The sequence below is a fragment of the Ranitomeya imitator genome, chromosome 5 (assembly GCF_032444005.1).
Source record: "Ranitomeya imitator isolate aRanImi1 chromosome 5, aRanImi1.pri, whole genome shotgun sequence".
NCBI classification, from domain to species: Eukaryota; Metazoa; Chordata; class Amphibia; order Anura; family Dendrobatidae; genus Ranitomeya; species Ranitomeya imitator.
In genome coordinates, this window is record NC_091286.1 from 515,005,299 (window position 1) to 515,022,414 (window position 17,116).

The 17,116-nt window shown below is 40.5% G+C and overlaps 2 protein-coding genes across 4 annotated transcripts in view; both read left to right on the forward strand.

Annotated features, from left to right (window-relative positions):
* Window positions 1–12,334, forward strand: part of P2RY12 (purinergic receptor P2Y12) — an 88,308-nt gene extending 75,974 nt beyond the window's left edge. For both annotated transcript variants that reach the window (XM_069727508.1, XM_069727509.1), the window contains exon 3: window positions 10,705–12,334. In XM_069727508.1, coding sequence (XP_069583609.1) covers window positions 10,705–11,747 — 1,043 coding nt within the window. In that variant the 3' untranslated portion in view covers window positions 11,748–12,334. The remainder of the gene's footprint in view (window positions 1–10,704) is intronic.
* Window positions 1–17,116, forward strand: part of LOC138638300 (P2Y purinoceptor 13-like) — a 273,462-nt gene that overhangs the window by 75,971 nt on the left and 180,375 nt on the right. The gene's annotated exons all lie outside the window — the stretch shown is intronic.

The following is a 17,116-nucleotide window of genomic DNA, read 5'->3' on the forward strand; positions in this document are numbered from 1 at the left end:
CCTTCCTACACCAATTCTTGAGCCACTTATTAACCTCCCTAATCTCCCGTAGCCTCTCTGGCGTGGCACGTGGTGCAGGCAGTATTTCGGAAAATACTACGTTGGAGGTCCTTGCTTTCAGCTTGCAGCCTAATTCCCTGAAATCATCTTTAAGGACCTTCCTCCTACCTCTAACTTTGTCATTTGTGCCAATGTGCACCATGCCCTCTGGGTCCTCATCAGCCCCTACCATTAATCTGTCCACCCGATCAGTGATGTGTCGGACTCGAGCGCCAGGTAGGCAGCACACCGTTCGATGATCCCTGTCTTTGTGACAGATTGCCCTATCTGTTCCCCTAATAATTGAAGGTTCCCCATCAAGGGCAGGAAACCAACTGATACCGGAGAGAGGTACCGCCCTTTTTATCTGTAGGTTTCCTGTCCTTGATGGGCGGATCCCCTCTCTCCGTGGTGTCATCATGGGGGACAGAGAAATATTACTAGAGTCCCTGACTGGAGTAAGATTTGTGACAAAGTGCATGCCACTTGTCAGAAGCGCCGGCTCCATTAAGAGATATTATTATTATTTATTATTATAGCGCCATTTAGGATCGCTACTTCCAACAGGTGGCACTATAGAGTTTAAGTCCTCTTTTTCTCAGAAGAGGCAATTTGCATATTTAATTTCCCAGCGGAGCATTGCACGGCGAATAAGCCTCCTTACCTTGACAAGGCAGATATGGTATGTCACTCTCCATAAAGAGAAACGTTACCCCTTAGACCCCAGTCCAGAGCCTCTCACCTAGCCAAATCAGTTCTCATGCTTCGCACTGACGGGGGCCAACAGCCCGAAACACCGTGTCTGCGAATTGAGATATTGATTTGGCTTTTATCCTAAGTCATATTGCACGACTTGTTAAAGGGTTGATTGTGACTAGTAGGATCGCTACTTCCAACAGGTGGCGCAATAGAGTTTAAGTCCTCTTTTTCTCAGAAGAGGCAATTTGCATATTTTATTTCCCAGAGGAGCATAGCTCGGCGAATAAGCCTCCTTACCTTGAGAAGCCAGAGATGGTATGTCATTCTCCATAAGGAGAAACATTACCCCTTAAAATATATATATAATTTTATTATTTTATTTTTTCGCCTAAAATACAAAGGAAATGTGTAATCTTTAACAATTAGGTCCTATATAGATCTAATCTGTAATTTGACTACCTTAATAAGGAAAGTCTACAACTTGTATTTTTGGTCCGGAATAGGAGATCAGGACAAGAATTGGGCTCCACACACATGCTGCAATAGATGTGCATCAAATATTACCCAGTGGTTGCATGGGAAAAGGCAATCTATGCCTTTTGCAGTTCCACTAACGTGGAGAGAGTCAACCGATCACACTACCGACTGCTATTTCTGCATGGTGCCCCCATTCGGAAAGGAGTTTCAAGGAAGAAGTGGACTTTACAGCATCCAAACATTCATTCTGCAATATGCCTAGCACCACAAACAGAAGAACTGCCAGTTCTCAATAAGGTGCTATATGAATTGTACAATGAAAATTGAACATTTACACTAAAGGCATCAAAACTATGAATTAACGCATGTGGAATTATGTACTTAACAAAAAAGTGTGAAACAACTGAAATTATGTCTTATATTCTAGGTTCTTCAAAGTAGTCACCTTTTGTTTTGATGACTGCTTTGCACACTCTTGGCATTCTCTTGATGAGCTTCAAGAGGTAGTCACCGGAAATGGTTTTCAATTCACAGATGTGTCCTGTCAGGTTTAATAAGTGGGATTTCTTGCCTTATGAATGGGGTTGGGACCATCAGTTGTGTTGTGCAGAAGTCTGGTGGATACACAGCTGATAGTCCTACTGAATAGACTGTTAGAATTTCCATTATGGCAAGAAAAAAGCAGCTAAGTAAAGAAAAACGAGTGTCCATCATTACTTTAAGAACTGAAGGTCAGTCAGTCCGAAAAATTGGGCAAACTTTTAAAGTGTTCCCAAGTGCAGTGGCAAAAACCATCAAGCGCTACAAAGAAACTGACTCACATGAGGACCGCCCCAGGAAAGGAAGACCAAGAGTCATCTTTGCTTCTGAGGATACTTTATCCAAATCAACAGCCTCAGAAATCACAGGTTAACAGCAGCTCATATTAGAGACCAGGTCAATGCCACACAGAGTTCTAGCAGCAGACACATCTCTACAACAACTGTTAAGGGGAGACTTTGTGCAGCAGGCCTTCATAGTAAAATAGCTGCTAGGAAACCACTGCTAAGGACAGGCAACAAGCAGAAGAAACTTTTTTGAGCTAAAGAACACAAGGAATGCACATTAGACCAGTGGAAATCTGTGCTTTGGTCTGATGAGTCCAAATTTGAGATCTTTGGTTCCAACCACCGTGTCTTTGTGCGATGCAGAAAAGGTGAACGGATGGACTCTACATGCCTGGTTCCCACCAAGAAGCATGGAAGAGGAGGTGTGATGGTATGGGGGTGCTTGCTGGCGACACTGTTGGAGATTTATTCAAAATTGAAGGCATACTGAACCAGCATGGCTACCCCAGCATCTTGCAGCGGCATGCTATTCCATCCAGTTTGCGTTTAGTTGGACCGTCATATATTTTTCAACAGTACAATGACCCCAAACACACCTCCAGGCTGTCTAAGGGCTATTTGACCAAGAAGGAGAGTGATGGGGTGCGACGCCAGATGACCTGGCCTCCACAGTCACCAGACCTGAACCCAATCGAGATGGTTTGGGTTGAGCTGGACCGCAGAGTGAAGGCAAAAGGGCCAACAAGTACTAAGTATCTCTGGGAACTCCTTCAAGATTGTTGGAAGACCATTCCCGGTGACTACCTCTTGAAGCTCATCAAGAGAATGCCAAGAGTCATCAAAGCAAAAGGTTTCTACTTTGAAAAACCTAGAATATAAGACATAATTTCAGTTGTTTCACACTTTTTTGCTAAGTATATAATTCCACATGTGTTAATTCATAGCTTTGATGCCTTCAGTGTGAATGTACAATTTTCATAATCATGAAAATACAAAAAAATCTTTAAATGAGAAGGTGTGTCCAAACTTTTAGTCTGTACTGTATATATATCTATATATGTAATTGGCTATGGGTCACTTCTGTCTGTTTATCTGTCTGTCTGCAACTTCCGTAACGGAAATTCCGCATCGCTGACTGGTCGCGGCCGGCAGGCCATGACCAATCAGCAACAGGCTTAGTCCGGCCGCGAATTGGCCCCCCTACTCTCCTCCAGTCAGCGCCCCCTCCCTACTCCCCTCCAGTCAGTGCCAGTGTGTCGCCCTATCCCGGACCAACTTTTACTATTGATGCTGCCTATGCAGCATCAATAGTAAAAAGATATAACCTTAAAAAATAATAAAAAAAGTGCTTTTCTCACCTTCCGACGTCCACCGATGTGCGCAATGCGGCCGCCAGCTTCTGTTTCCAGAGATGCATTGCACAATTAGCACTAAGTCATCTGGGTAATTTCGCAATGCATCTCTGGAAACGGAAGCTGGCGGCCGCATCACGTGCGTCGGGATAGCTTCGGTGGACGACGGAGAGTGAGTATATAACTATTTTATTATGATTTTTTTTAACAGGGATATGGTGCCAACACTGCTATATACTAGGTGGGCTGTGTTATATACTATGTGGACTGTGTTATATACGGCGTGCCTGCTATATACTATGTGGGCAGTGTAATATACTGCATGGGCTGCGTTATATACTGTGTGGGTTGTGTTATATACTACGTGGGCTTTGTTATATACTACATGGGCTGTTCTATATACTATGTGGGATGTGCTATATACTGCCTGCCTGCTATATAATACGTGGGCAGTGTTATATACTGCGTGGGCTGTGTTATATACTGCGTGGCCTGTGTTATATACTGCGTGGCCTGTGGTATATACTGCATGGCCTGTGGTATATACCTCGTGGGCTGTGTTATATACTACATGAGCTGTGCTATATATTACGTGGGCTGTGTTATATACTGCCTGCCTGCTATATACTACGTGGGCAGTGTTATATACTGCATGGCCTGTGTTATACACTATGTGGGCTGTGTTATATACTGCCTGGCTGCTATATACTACGTGGACAGTGTTATATACTGCGTGGCCTGTGTTATATACTTCGTGGGCTATGCTATATACTGCATGGCTGCTATATATACTACGTGGGCAGTGTTATACACTGTGTTGGCTGTGTTATATACTGCGTAGCCTGTGTTATATACTGCATGGGCTGTGCTATATATTCCATGGGCTGTGCTGTATATTATGTGGCTCCTATATACTGTGTGGCTGCTATATACTACGTGGCTGTGCTATATACTACATGGCTGCCTGTGTTACGTGGGCTGTGCTATATACTATGTGGCTGCTATATACTATGTGGCTGCTATATACTATGTGGCTGCTATATACTATGTGGCTGCTATATACTACGTTGCTGCTATATACTACATGGCTGTGCTATATACTACGTGGCTTTGCTATATACTACATGGCTGTGCTAAGCGCGATGTACATACAGACATATTCTAGAATACCCGATGCGTGTTATATACTACGTGGGCTGTGTTATATACTGCCTGGCTGCTATATACTACATGGGCAGTGTTATATATTACGTGGCCTGTGTTATATACTGCACGGGCTGTGCTTTATATTACGTGGGCTGTGCTATGTACTACATGGATGCTATGTACTATGTGGCTGCTATATACTACGTGGCTGTGCTATATACTACGTGGCTGTCTGTGTTACGTGCGCTGTGCTATATAGTATGTGGCTGCTATATACTATGTGGCTGTGCTATATACTATGTGGCTGTGCTATATACTATATGGTTGTGCTATGTACTATGTGGCTGTGCTATATACTACGTGGCTGTCTGTGTTATATACTATGTGGCTGTGCTATATACTACGTGGCTGTGCTAAGCACGATGTACATACATATTCTAGAATACCCGATGCATTAGAATCGGGCCACCATCTAGTATATATACAATTTATTAGCCATATATATACATGGTATTTTGATACTTTTTATATATTGGTACGATTTTTCGGTGATTGGCTCATTTACCGGATAATTCTGTCCTATTTGGATCTTATGTTAAAATATTCATCAAACGTGCTCCATTTATTTCAGCTGTTTATTATTATTTTTTAATCATTATATATTCTAAGAAAATATTTTTTTTAAATATATACTTTGTCTTTATTGCACAATTCTTTCGTAAGATTTTATTTCAATCTTGTGCTTGACTGATAATTTTATACAGTGCCTTGCGAAAGTATTCGGCCCCCTGGAACTTTTCAACCTTTTAACACATATCATGCTTCAAACATAAAGATACCAAATGTACATTTTTGGTGAAGAATCAACAACAAGTGGAACACAATTGTGAAGTTGAACCAAATTTATTGGTTATTTTAAATTTTTGTGGAAATTCAAAAACTGAAAAGTGGGGCGTGCAATATTATTCGGCCCCATTAACTTAATACTTTGTTGAGCCACCTTTTGCTTTTACAGCTGCAAGTCGCTTGGGGTATGTCTCTATCAGTTTTGTACATCGAGAGACTGAAATTCTTGCCCATTCTTCCTTGGCAAACAGCTCGAGCTCAGTGAGGTTTGATGGAGATCATTTGTGAACAGCAGTTTTCAGCTCTTCACAGATTCTCGGTTGGATTGAGGTCTGAACTTTGACTTGACCATTCTAACACCTGGATACATTTATTTGTGAACCATTCCATTGTAGATTTTGCTTTATGTTTGGGATCATTGTCTTGTTGGAAGACAAATCTACGTCCCAGTCTCAGGTCTTTTGCAGACTCCAACAGGTTTTCTTCGAGAATGGTCCTGTATTTGGCTTCATCCATCTTCCCATCAATTTTAACCATCTTCCCTGTCCCTGATGAAGAAAAGCAGGCCCAAACCATGATGCTGCCACCACCATGATTGACAGTGGGGAGGGTGTGTCCAGGGTGATGAGCTGTGTTGCCTTTACACCAAACATATCGTTTAGCATTGTTGCCAAAAAGTTCGATTTTGGTTTCATCTGACCAGAGCACCTTCTTCCACATGTTTGGTGTGTCTCCCAGGTGGCTTGTTGCAAACTTTAAACAACACTTTTCATGGATATCTTTAAGAAATGGCTTTCTTTTTGCCACTCTTCCATAAAGGCCAGATTTGTGCAGTGTACGACTGATTGTTGTCCTATGGACAGACTGTCCCACCTCAGCTGTAGATCTCTGCAGTTCATCCAGAGTGATCATGGGCCTCTTGGCTGTATCTCTGATCAGTCTTCTCCTTGTTTGAGATGAAAGTTTAGAGGGACGGCGAGGTCTTAGTAGATTTGCAGTGGTATGATACTCCTTCCATTTCAATATGATCGCTTGCACAGTGCTCCTTGGGATGTTTAAAGTTTTGGAAATAATTTTGTATCCAAGTTCGGCTTTAAACTTCTCCACAACAGTATCACGGACCTGCCTGTTGTGTTTGTTTGTCTTCATGATGCTCTCTGTGCTTCAAACAGAACCCTGAGACTATCACAGAGCAGGTGCATTTATACGGAGACTTGATTACACACAGGTGGATTATATTTATCATCATTAGGCATTTACGACAACAATGGATCATTCAGAGATCCATAATGAACTTCTGGAGTGAGTTTGCTGCACTGAAAGTAAAGGGGCCGAATAATATTGCACGCCCCACTTTTCAGTTTTTGAATTTCCACAAAAATGTAAAATAACTAATACATTTTGTTCAACTTCACAATTGTGTACCACTTGTTGTTGATTCTTCACCAAAAATTTATATTTGGTATCTTTATGTGTGAAGCATGATACGTGGGAAAAGGTTGAAAGTTTCAAAGGGGCTGAATACTTTCGCAAGGCACTGTTTACAATTTGTTCCATTTTTTATAATATGACCAGCATCTGAAGCACCCTTGTGGTGACTTAAAGGTGGTTACCCTCTTGCTTGCTCTCAAGGGTGGATACACAAAGTACTGCTGCTTTCTGTGAGAGTGGAATAGTTGTGCAAGAAAAGTGGCATTCACTTCAATCAGGGAGTAAAAAAGTCCGGCAACCAGCACTTGTTGACCCACATAATATTTTGCTACTACCATTGCCTATCAAAATGGGCGCAATGAATAAATTTGTAAAGGCAATGGATAACAATGCAAAGCATTCAAGTATCTCAATTATACATTTCCAAGGTTGAGTAAAGCAAAGATAAAGGAAGACGTCTTTATTGGACCTCAGATTCGCAAGCTTCTTCAAGATGAAGAGTTTCACCATTTGTTACAGGGCAAGGAAAAGGCTACATGGATAGCATTCGCATTAGTGGTAACTATTTTTTTGTGAAACTCAAGAGCAGATAACTATAAAGAGCTGGTTGGAAAATCTCCTCAAAACAAATAAGGATCATGAAACATTAACGTAAAGATTCATTCCACCAAACTGCAGAGCAGTGGGCGACGAGCATGGTGAGAGAATTCACCAAGATATTGCCAGAAAATGGAATCCATCAATGCTTGAAGATTACTGTTGGATAATTGTAAAAGATGATCCAATGCAGGAGCACAAGGGACAAGCAAAAAAGAGTTATCAGTGAAAGAGGACCAAATTTTGTAGTGCAATTTCTGTAACTGTTTGTAATTCACAATAGTGTTTAATCATATTTTAGTTATTTGAATTCTTTCTAAGTATCCTCTAAATAAATATCAGAAAATTGTCATAACTAAATATTATGCATCTTTGTATTTGCAAAATATTAATTGTAACGCTTTTACTGGCAAACTTGCATGGTGTCCCCTTCTCCCTCCATGCACAGATGCTGGCTTACTCACCGCTCCGTCCCCTCAGTGAGGTCCTCAGCGTTCTTCTTGGATGTATGCACACTGCTGCTTCTGGTGGCGCACCAAGTGCACATGCGTGCACTCCCCTGCTCTTAAAGGCCAGTTATTGAGAGGCTTTTAGCATAATGAGTACATCTGCAAGATGGCTTCTAACCAATAGCTGGGAGGCATCTTTTATAAAATACTCTCTCTTCCCTTGGGAGTCGCCAAGCAACATGTAGAATCATAAGTTAGCAAGATATACTACTTGTGAGGTCCCCTGGGCCTGGTGCGGCCATTTTACTGAATCCAAATCCCTGGTCCTTGGTGTGGCCAGGGTCCTGAATCTCTATCCCTAGTCCCAAAGCGGTCAGTGACTGCACATTATCCCCCGGTCCATATGCAGCCAAACCCTGATCCAGTATCCTAGACTGGTGTTTCTGAACAGAGTCCATATCCATGTCAGTAACCTTTCTGTAGAAGTGCCAAAACTTTCTAGTCTAAACAGAGGCCTAGCCCTAATGAGTGTTAGTGTACCTGACCCCTGGGGTCAGCAACTGAAGTACCGGGTTCTGTCCAGGAGTGGTAGCTGGTGGCTACCTGCAGCCCAGTCTCCACTATCTGGAGGTCCAGTGAACACCAGGTAGCCACTTAGCTATGCCCCTTCCTGGGTACAAATCTTGGAGAAAACTTGCACTCAGGTAAATGATGACAGAATATATTTTTATTGCGTGGAGGCAATGCAAAAATAAAGAAGATGTTTCAATCATACAATGACCTTCATCAGTTAGACAGATTGCTGTGTATGTAAGGATACAAGTAACTACGAACACTCTGGATGAACAGCGCATGCTGCAGTTACCAAGACATCTTCTTCATTGTTGCATTACTTGAACACAATAAAATTTGATTGATGATCTTTTTTCATCATTTACCTGAGTACCAATTTTTCTCCAATAATTAAAATCAATGGACCAATTCACATGTGCAATTTCCCGCACAGATTGCCTATAATATCCTGATCTAATGGTCAGATTCTTAGACAAGACTCCTTGATTCAATGCTAATGGGTCTGTAAAAATATAATGAAGCCAGACACATGACAGTCACGAGACAGATTCAACTCAGATGTTCTTTTTCCTAGTCAAACGGACAGACGAGTTTTACATAATTTGAATTAATACAAACTAAATAGATTCTAAAAAAGCATTAAAATATCTTGAGAAATAAAGACGCAGTCCACCTTTAATCCAAAGAAACAACTTTCTGTTTAATAATTACTAATTAATGTCTATATTCTGTCTAATCAAATACTATTGGCTTTGAAAAATAAGTGTACAGTTGTGCTTAAAAGTTGACATACCTCAGCAGAATTTTTTGCTTTCTTGTTTGTTTTTTTTTCACAGAATATGAATGATAGCACCAAAACTTTTTCTCCACTCACGGTTAGTGGTTGGGTGAAGCCGTTTATTGTCAAACTACTGTGTTTTCTCTTTTTAAATCATAATGACAACCCAAAACATCCAAATGACTCTGATCAAAAGTTTGCATACCCCATTTCTTAATACCGTGTATTGCCCCCTCTAATATCAATGACAGCTTGAAGTCTGCCAGGGCATGTAAACTTTTGAGGACAACTGTATCTCTAATGGTAGTGATGGTTAAAATATGAATGGCTTCTACATGAGTAAATTTTGTTAATACCTTAGTATGTTATTAACAATGCTTTTTAAAATATTATTAAACTGAGTAGTTGTCAGCTATAATATTCAGTAGCTTAGTACTTTACATGTCATCTAACAGACAGTAGTGTGCTTTATTAGGGTAACAATGAGTCCCATTATCGATTGGACCCCTTCTCTTTTTAGATATACATTGTATTAATACGACAATAATTTACCATTGGACTTTCATCTATTATTTTTATAGAAATAAAGTGATGACTATAATGTTTAATATTACTGAAGACATTAAGGTTTTCTTAGAGAAGTCTTTGGCTTATTGATTTATCATTTTAAGTCTACATTTATTTTGAGTATATAAATTGTTCTCGAGTTTCATATATATCATGTCCACACTAACTTGTCCCTTGAAGTATAACAGATTCCACAAACTGAATGGAATGCTACTGACAGAACATGATCGCTAAGTCATAAAATACAATGTATAATTTATATCAAACTTTTTCAAAGGGGTAAGCCTCGTCATCTTTACCTAAACAGATGTGATGGGGAAAAGTTTTTGTAGCACTTACCTCTATATAAGTATGACAGGTTCTCCTCCTGCTCTTGTTAGTGCGGTTTTCCTCACAGACTGCACCGCTCTCCAGTCCATACAATGGCCGCTGATGGAGGAGCATGTGACCTGTTCATCAGCTCTTCCAATAGAAAAGCAGTTATCCCATATGAGGCGTTTTTCTATTGAAGGACACTGATGGAGACAAGTCTGGTCAGAAGTTCCTCCACTAGCAGCCATTGCATGGACTGGAGAGCGGTTCAGTCTGTGAGGAAAGCTTCACTAACAAGTACAAGGGACAAACCTGTCATACGTATATAATAGTAAGTGCAGAATTATGTCCCCAATCCATCTAACAAAATAAAGATAATGTGGCCGAAACAAATTACCTCATTGTGCAGCCATCAACAGACAGCATAAGAGTATTAAAAGGAGGCAAAAGAGCAAAAATAATTATTTTGCCCCAATTACATGCATTTAAGTTAGAAAAAACATTTCTTAACAGGTGATCAACTCCTTTCACATTTTTGATCATTATCAAATATTATTTAATTTACAATATTCTTCAAATTTATAACTAATTTCAAGAACTTTTTTTTTCAGGATTTGAAGATCTCGGAATAACGTTTAAACAACCCAATATTACGAATCACGGCAATAATACCACATGCTCTAGAGATAGCTGGGTCAACCAAGTAGTCTTCCCCGTGGCTTACTCCATTCTCTTCATTGCTGGATTCTTAATGAACGGCTTAGCAATTATTGTGTTTTTCCGGTTACCAAGCAAATCTAATTTCATAATTTTTCTGAAAAACTCAGTTATATCTGATACCTTAATGATCATGACATTTCCATTCAAGATTCTAGGAAAAGCAAGACTTGAACTTTGGCAACTGAAAGGATTTGATTGTCGATTTAGCTCAGTGGTTTTCTACTTCACTATGTACATTAGTATTATTTTCCTTGGACTTATCACTATAGATCGATATAAAAAAACTGTGAAACCCTTTAACAACTCGGGTCCGAAAAAAACACTTTCAGCCAAGGTCGTATCAGCTTCAATATGGATGATCATGTTTTTTCTCTCGTTACCCAATATGATTTTAACAAACAAACCATTGACGCCTGAAAATGTGCGCAGCTGCGCAGACCTTAAGTCTGAATTTGGGAAGACTTGGCATGAAATTGTGAGCCTCACATGCCAGATCATCTTTTGGGTATCATTTGCTATTATAGTGGTGTGTTATCTCTTGATAACCAAAAAGTTGTTTCAATCGTATAAAAGGACTAGAAGGGAACAAAAACAATCCAGAAAAAAAGTGAACGTGAAGGTGTTTATTATAATTGGCGTGTTTTTCATTTGCTTTGTCCCTTACCATTTTGCAAGGATTCCTTACACAATAAGCCAAACCCGGGAATGGTTCCGCTGCTCAGATCAATATACACTTTTCTATCTCAAAGAGAGCACTATGTTCCTGTCTTCCTTAAATGCCTGCCTGGATCCCTTTATTTACTTCTTTCTTTGCAAATCCTTTCGAAATTCATTGATTGCTATGTGGAAGAGAAAACGAGGGGGTTTCTTGGCTTTTTCACGACGGAGGGCATCTAAGCGATACACTATCAGTAATACGGAGACAAATATATGAACTGATCTGCAGATAAATGATGCAGAATGGTAGAACTCTAAGTATGACTAACAGCGATATACTCATTTTTATGTTACACAATGTAATGTCTAGTAGGAATAAACATATACCTATTCAAATGTTTTTTTTTTTTCTTGTTTTAGGAAATACATACTATAAAATGTGTAAGATTGAAAGATAACCCATTTTAAGCCGGCTTTAAAGTGATTTTTTTTCCTTTTAGAAAGTTGAACTATTCTTGTAAAGTATAGATAGTACTCGCCTTCTCTAGCACCCATTATCCCGCTGCTCCGCCAGTTTCTGTATTGGCCACAGTGGTGACGTCCCATCAACAGTGCATATCACCACTGCAGCAAACCACTGATTTCAGCAGCTCCTGCCATTACATAGGGAGAGCTGCTGAGCTCAGTGATTGACTGCAGTGGTTAGGTGAGCTGTCAACATAACATCAATCTCTGCAGTCAAAACAGGGTATGTGGGGGGTGAATACTATGTAATTTTGATATTTGACATTACAGTAATCATTTGGGGTCCACTTTTATAAAAGTGGAAAACCCTTTAAGGTCTAGTTACATAAATAGTGCAGTATAAAGCATACCTGGGGGGGTGAGGGTGTTGGGGGCAAGAAAATGAAACAAAGAACTAGGGCAGCAAACTAAATCTTTGTACCCAGTGAAGGAAAACCTAGCTATGACTCTGGGAAATGTCTGGTAATGTGACTTTTTCTTGTCATTATTCTGCTTAATAGTCAAATTATTTTTCTGTTCATAGAATTCCCCAAAGGAGAGAAATTACATCAATTTAATTTTCAATTTCAAATTAATAAGCAAAATCCAGTGCAATCTATGTGGAACACTGGGATAATGTCTCCAAGTTTCAAATAAATTGTTTCTGACGTGCCTTATATTCTGCATGAAATACCAAAAATACTCTGTACTGCACCATTCCTCTGTTATCTATTAAGAAGGATAGCTTGTGGAGTGTGTCAGTGACTGGCTCTGGACATCTGTCAAGTCAGCAGTCTTCCCCATGATTGTGGAGCCTACTGAAACAGACTAAGGGACCTTTTTAAATGCTTAGGAAGCCTTTGCAGGTGTTTTTTGTTAATTATTCTAATTTACTGAGATAATAACTTTTGGGTTTTCATTGGTGTAAGCCATCATCATCATCAACATTAACAGAAATAAACACTTCAAATAGATCACTCTGTAGTGACTCAATATAATATATGAGTTTCAGTTCATGTATTGAAGAACTGAAACAAATTAACTTTTTGATGATATTCTAATTTTGTGAGAAGCACCTGTATCTCTGAAGTGGGTGACATCGTCATGCTTCTTTTTAACGTACCAAGTCTTATAATCAAAACAAGGTTCCACAATAAGTGACTCTTAGTAATTTGGTGATTATAATGGAGCATTCATCCTTTTAAAATCATTGCAATATATTTTGGCTTTACTCATTGGGTAATATTGAGGCTTGATCACCAATTACAAAGTACAGCAATTTTCTATTATAGTTTTGGAGCATTTTTTATATAGAATAGCAGTAATGCTTAGTTTTAGATTTATGAAGTGTCCAACCCTTGGAAAAAAAAACTTGACTTTCAGCTTCATTGGAAGCAATTTGATGTAAAATAAAAAACAGAATCGTACGAATATAGATTGGAAATTGATTTACTTTGTAATTGAGGTAGATTTTTGGCTGATAAATCTTATTTAGTTGAAAATCAACTGTAATATCTGTTATTGAAAAAATAAGAAACTTTATCCACTTTGAGATCCTTTTCCGATGTGATTCCTTAAAATTCTTGTTATTGAACCGAAAATATCATTAAAGGGGATATGTCAGCAGGTTGTTATTATCTAATCAGAGAGCAGCATAATGTAGGGGAACAGACCTTGATTCTAGTTATTTGTCGCTTACTAGGCTGTGTGTTCCTGTTTCGATAAAATCAGTGTTTTATCAGCAGCAGATTATCTACAGGACTAGACGGCCGGTGCCTCCTCGTCAACTTCTCTGTGAAACCCCGCCCCCACCACTGATTATCAACATTCTGCCAATGTGCAATGTAAACAGAAAGCAGCCAATCAGCGGTGTGGGCGGGGTTATACTGAGCTCAGCTTTCTGAGCACCGCTGGATCTGCAGCAAAGAAAACAGTGACTGCATCAAAATGACAGCGTGCAGAAAAGAAAGTGACACATTGCTGAAATCAGGTTATCTTCCCATAGATCATGAAGCTCTCAAATTACATAGCAAAAACTGAGTGATACATTCTCTTTAAATATTGAAGACTTTTTGTTCTGTAATAATTTTTCCTGTTGAATTCCAGTAGGGAAAAAATGAAGAAGTGTTTTATAAATCTTTTGGTCAAAACACCCCAAGACAGTCAGACCAATCAACAATAATCTAGAATGTTTTAGTGCACAATGGTTTGAGAAATTACAAGAAGTGTTCTTCCGTGCAGAAAACCATAGTTGCATGTATCAAAAAAACACAATCACATCAGCATGTAATAATGAACAGATTTTCAAACTCAATTGAGAAAAACCATGGCAGAACCAGAACTGAGATTTAAAAAATAAAAACACAAATTCAGCCATAAATCCCACACAACTACTAGGTAATAATACTGGTCATGGAGGCTGAGAAATGTTTGAAGTCACCAATCAATATATTCAGGTTGAACAAATATCTAGAAAAGTTTGCTACAGTTGGTAGTTACTATTCTCTTGTAAAATTGTTTTTTTTTTTTTTTTACAAGAGCCAAAATGTCTGTAAACAAATGAAGAAATATATTTAAAAGGAATCTGTCACCAGTTTTTGCCATCCCATCAGACTGCTATACATTTGTGTAGGAAAAGCTTCAGCAAACCTTGTATCTTTTTCTAGAAATCCATGGTCTTTGCATGTATACGAGTCCAGTGGGCAGAACTAACCAGTGATTGACAGTCCACACTGTATGTCTGCGTATGTAGAAACATCTGTCAATGACTGAGGAAGACCACCCACTAGACTCATAACTATATAAACACCAGGGATTTAAATGGAAAAAAGATATACTGAATCCTTCCCAACAAATATACATATATATATATATATACACTGTATACATATATACAGTGGGGAAAATAAGTATTTGATACATTGTATATTTTGCAAGTTTTCCCACCTACAAACAATGGAGAGGTCTGTAATTTATATAGAAGGTACAATTCAACTGAGAGACAAAATCTAGCGAAAAAATTCAGAAAATCACATTGTATGATTTTTAAATAATTAAACTGCATTTTATTGCATAAAATAAGTATTTGATCATCTACCAACTAGCAAGAATTCTGGCTCACACAGGCCTGTTAGTTTTTCTTTAAGAAGCCTGCTACTCTGCACTCATGACCTGTATTTATTGCACCTGTTTGAACTTGTTACCTGTATAAAAGACACCTGTCCACTCAATCACACTCCAACTTATCCACTATGGCCAAAACCAAAGAGCTAAGGACACCAGGGACAAAATTGTAGACCTGCACAAGGCTGGGACAACAGGACAACAGGCAAGCAGCTTGGTGAGAAGGCAATAACTGTTAGCACAATTATTAGAAAATGGAAGAAACACTAGATGACTATCAATTTTTCTTGGTCTGCAGTTCCACGCAAGATCTTGCCTAGTGGCAAGGTCAATGACCTGAAGAGAGCTGGGACCACAGTCTCAAACATTACTGTTGGTAACACACTATGCCATCATGGATTTAAATCCTGCAAGGCAGGCAAGGACCTCCTGCTGACGCCAGCACTTATCCAGACCCATCTGAAGTTCACCAATGACTATCTGGGTGATTCAGAGGAAGCATGGGAGAAAGCCATATGGTTAGATAAGACCAAAGTAGAATTTTTTGCTGTCAACTCCACTCGCCGTTTCGATGGAAGATGAAAGATGAAAAATTAGTGCAACCCCAAGAACACGTCCCAACCAGTGAGGAAAACCTCATACTTTGGGGGTGCTTTTCTACAAAGGGGACAGGACGACTACATTGCATTGAAAATGAGTCATGGCTGGCAGGGCCGGCGTCAGCACCCGGCGCACCTGGGCAAATGCCGGGGCCCTGGGGAGAGAGGGGGGCCCACTCACGCTGTCATAGATACAGCTGGGAGAGCAGAGTAGGAGAACATTCTCTCTCCGCCCACAAAGTCACTGCTGGCTGCGTTCTCTTAACCCCTATGTGCCAGCTCTGACACAAGCATCTTCTCACTCAGTCAGTGCAGGCAGGTAGGCACACATAGGGGTTAAGAGAAGGCAGCCAGTGTGACATTGTGGGTGGAGAGAGCACGTTCTCTGCTCTCCCCCCTGGGTGGCTGCAGACAGTGCTGAAGTTTATCAGGCAGATTCTGGAGCTCCTACCAGTGACTGAGTGAGTGCAAAGGTATCCAGCAGAGCAGTGGTTGCAGATGGACTTGTGGCTCAGTCTGCTGCTGTCTGTCTCCGCTGCCTAAAAATGTGGGTGATGTCTGGAGGAGCAGCTGGTGGGGTGCAGCCTGCAACCTGCAGCCACCCAGCTCTCCCAGAATACATGCATGCTGCACCAAACCTGCACCAGTGGGGTAGGAAGAAGCTTAACCCCTTCCCATCTGTATGAAGGTTATTGCTAAACCTTAAAGATAACAATCCGACCCGCATAAATGGGGTTAACCAGATGCCAGGAGGAAGGGGAGCTGCTGCCATGGATAAAACTGAGCTGTGGTCTGTACGTTGGGGCCCCGTGGCCCCAGGCTGGTGACTGGAGGGACTCTGCCCAGTGCTGGCATGTGGGTGATTTCTGCTCCGGAGTCTCCGCTTCTCTCCTCCACATCACACTGTGTAGTCACAGCAACATTGGTTGTCTCTGTCCAGGTCCCAGCAGCTGCCACTGCTCCCACCAAGGACATGGCATCACTTAACCCTTCCCCTGCAGCCGCCGGCAACAAATCCACATTATTCCTTGATTAAATCAGGTTCCAACCCAATAGAGGAGCAGACATTTCCTGCTGCCATTAGGATCCGGGACGGGGTGACATTGGCTGCCCTGCTACTCTGTAGTGGGGGGTGACAAGTGTAACATGGGGTAACGATGAAGGAGAAATGCACAGGATAATAGTGAGCGCGACAGAGGGCAGTGTATGGTATGGAGCAGTCAGGGGGTGGGCTGCAGGATCCCCCCATACTGTACATGACTACTCTGGACAGGGAGGTGTTTAATGAGGTTCTAATGACAGGGCACTAATTGGGTCATTAGGGTTTGTGGAAAGGATTCAGCATCAGGTCCCTCATTAATGCCCGAGCCACCTGTTACTTTGTAGCACAGATCTGTTGGGGCCGCAAAACCAAACAAAG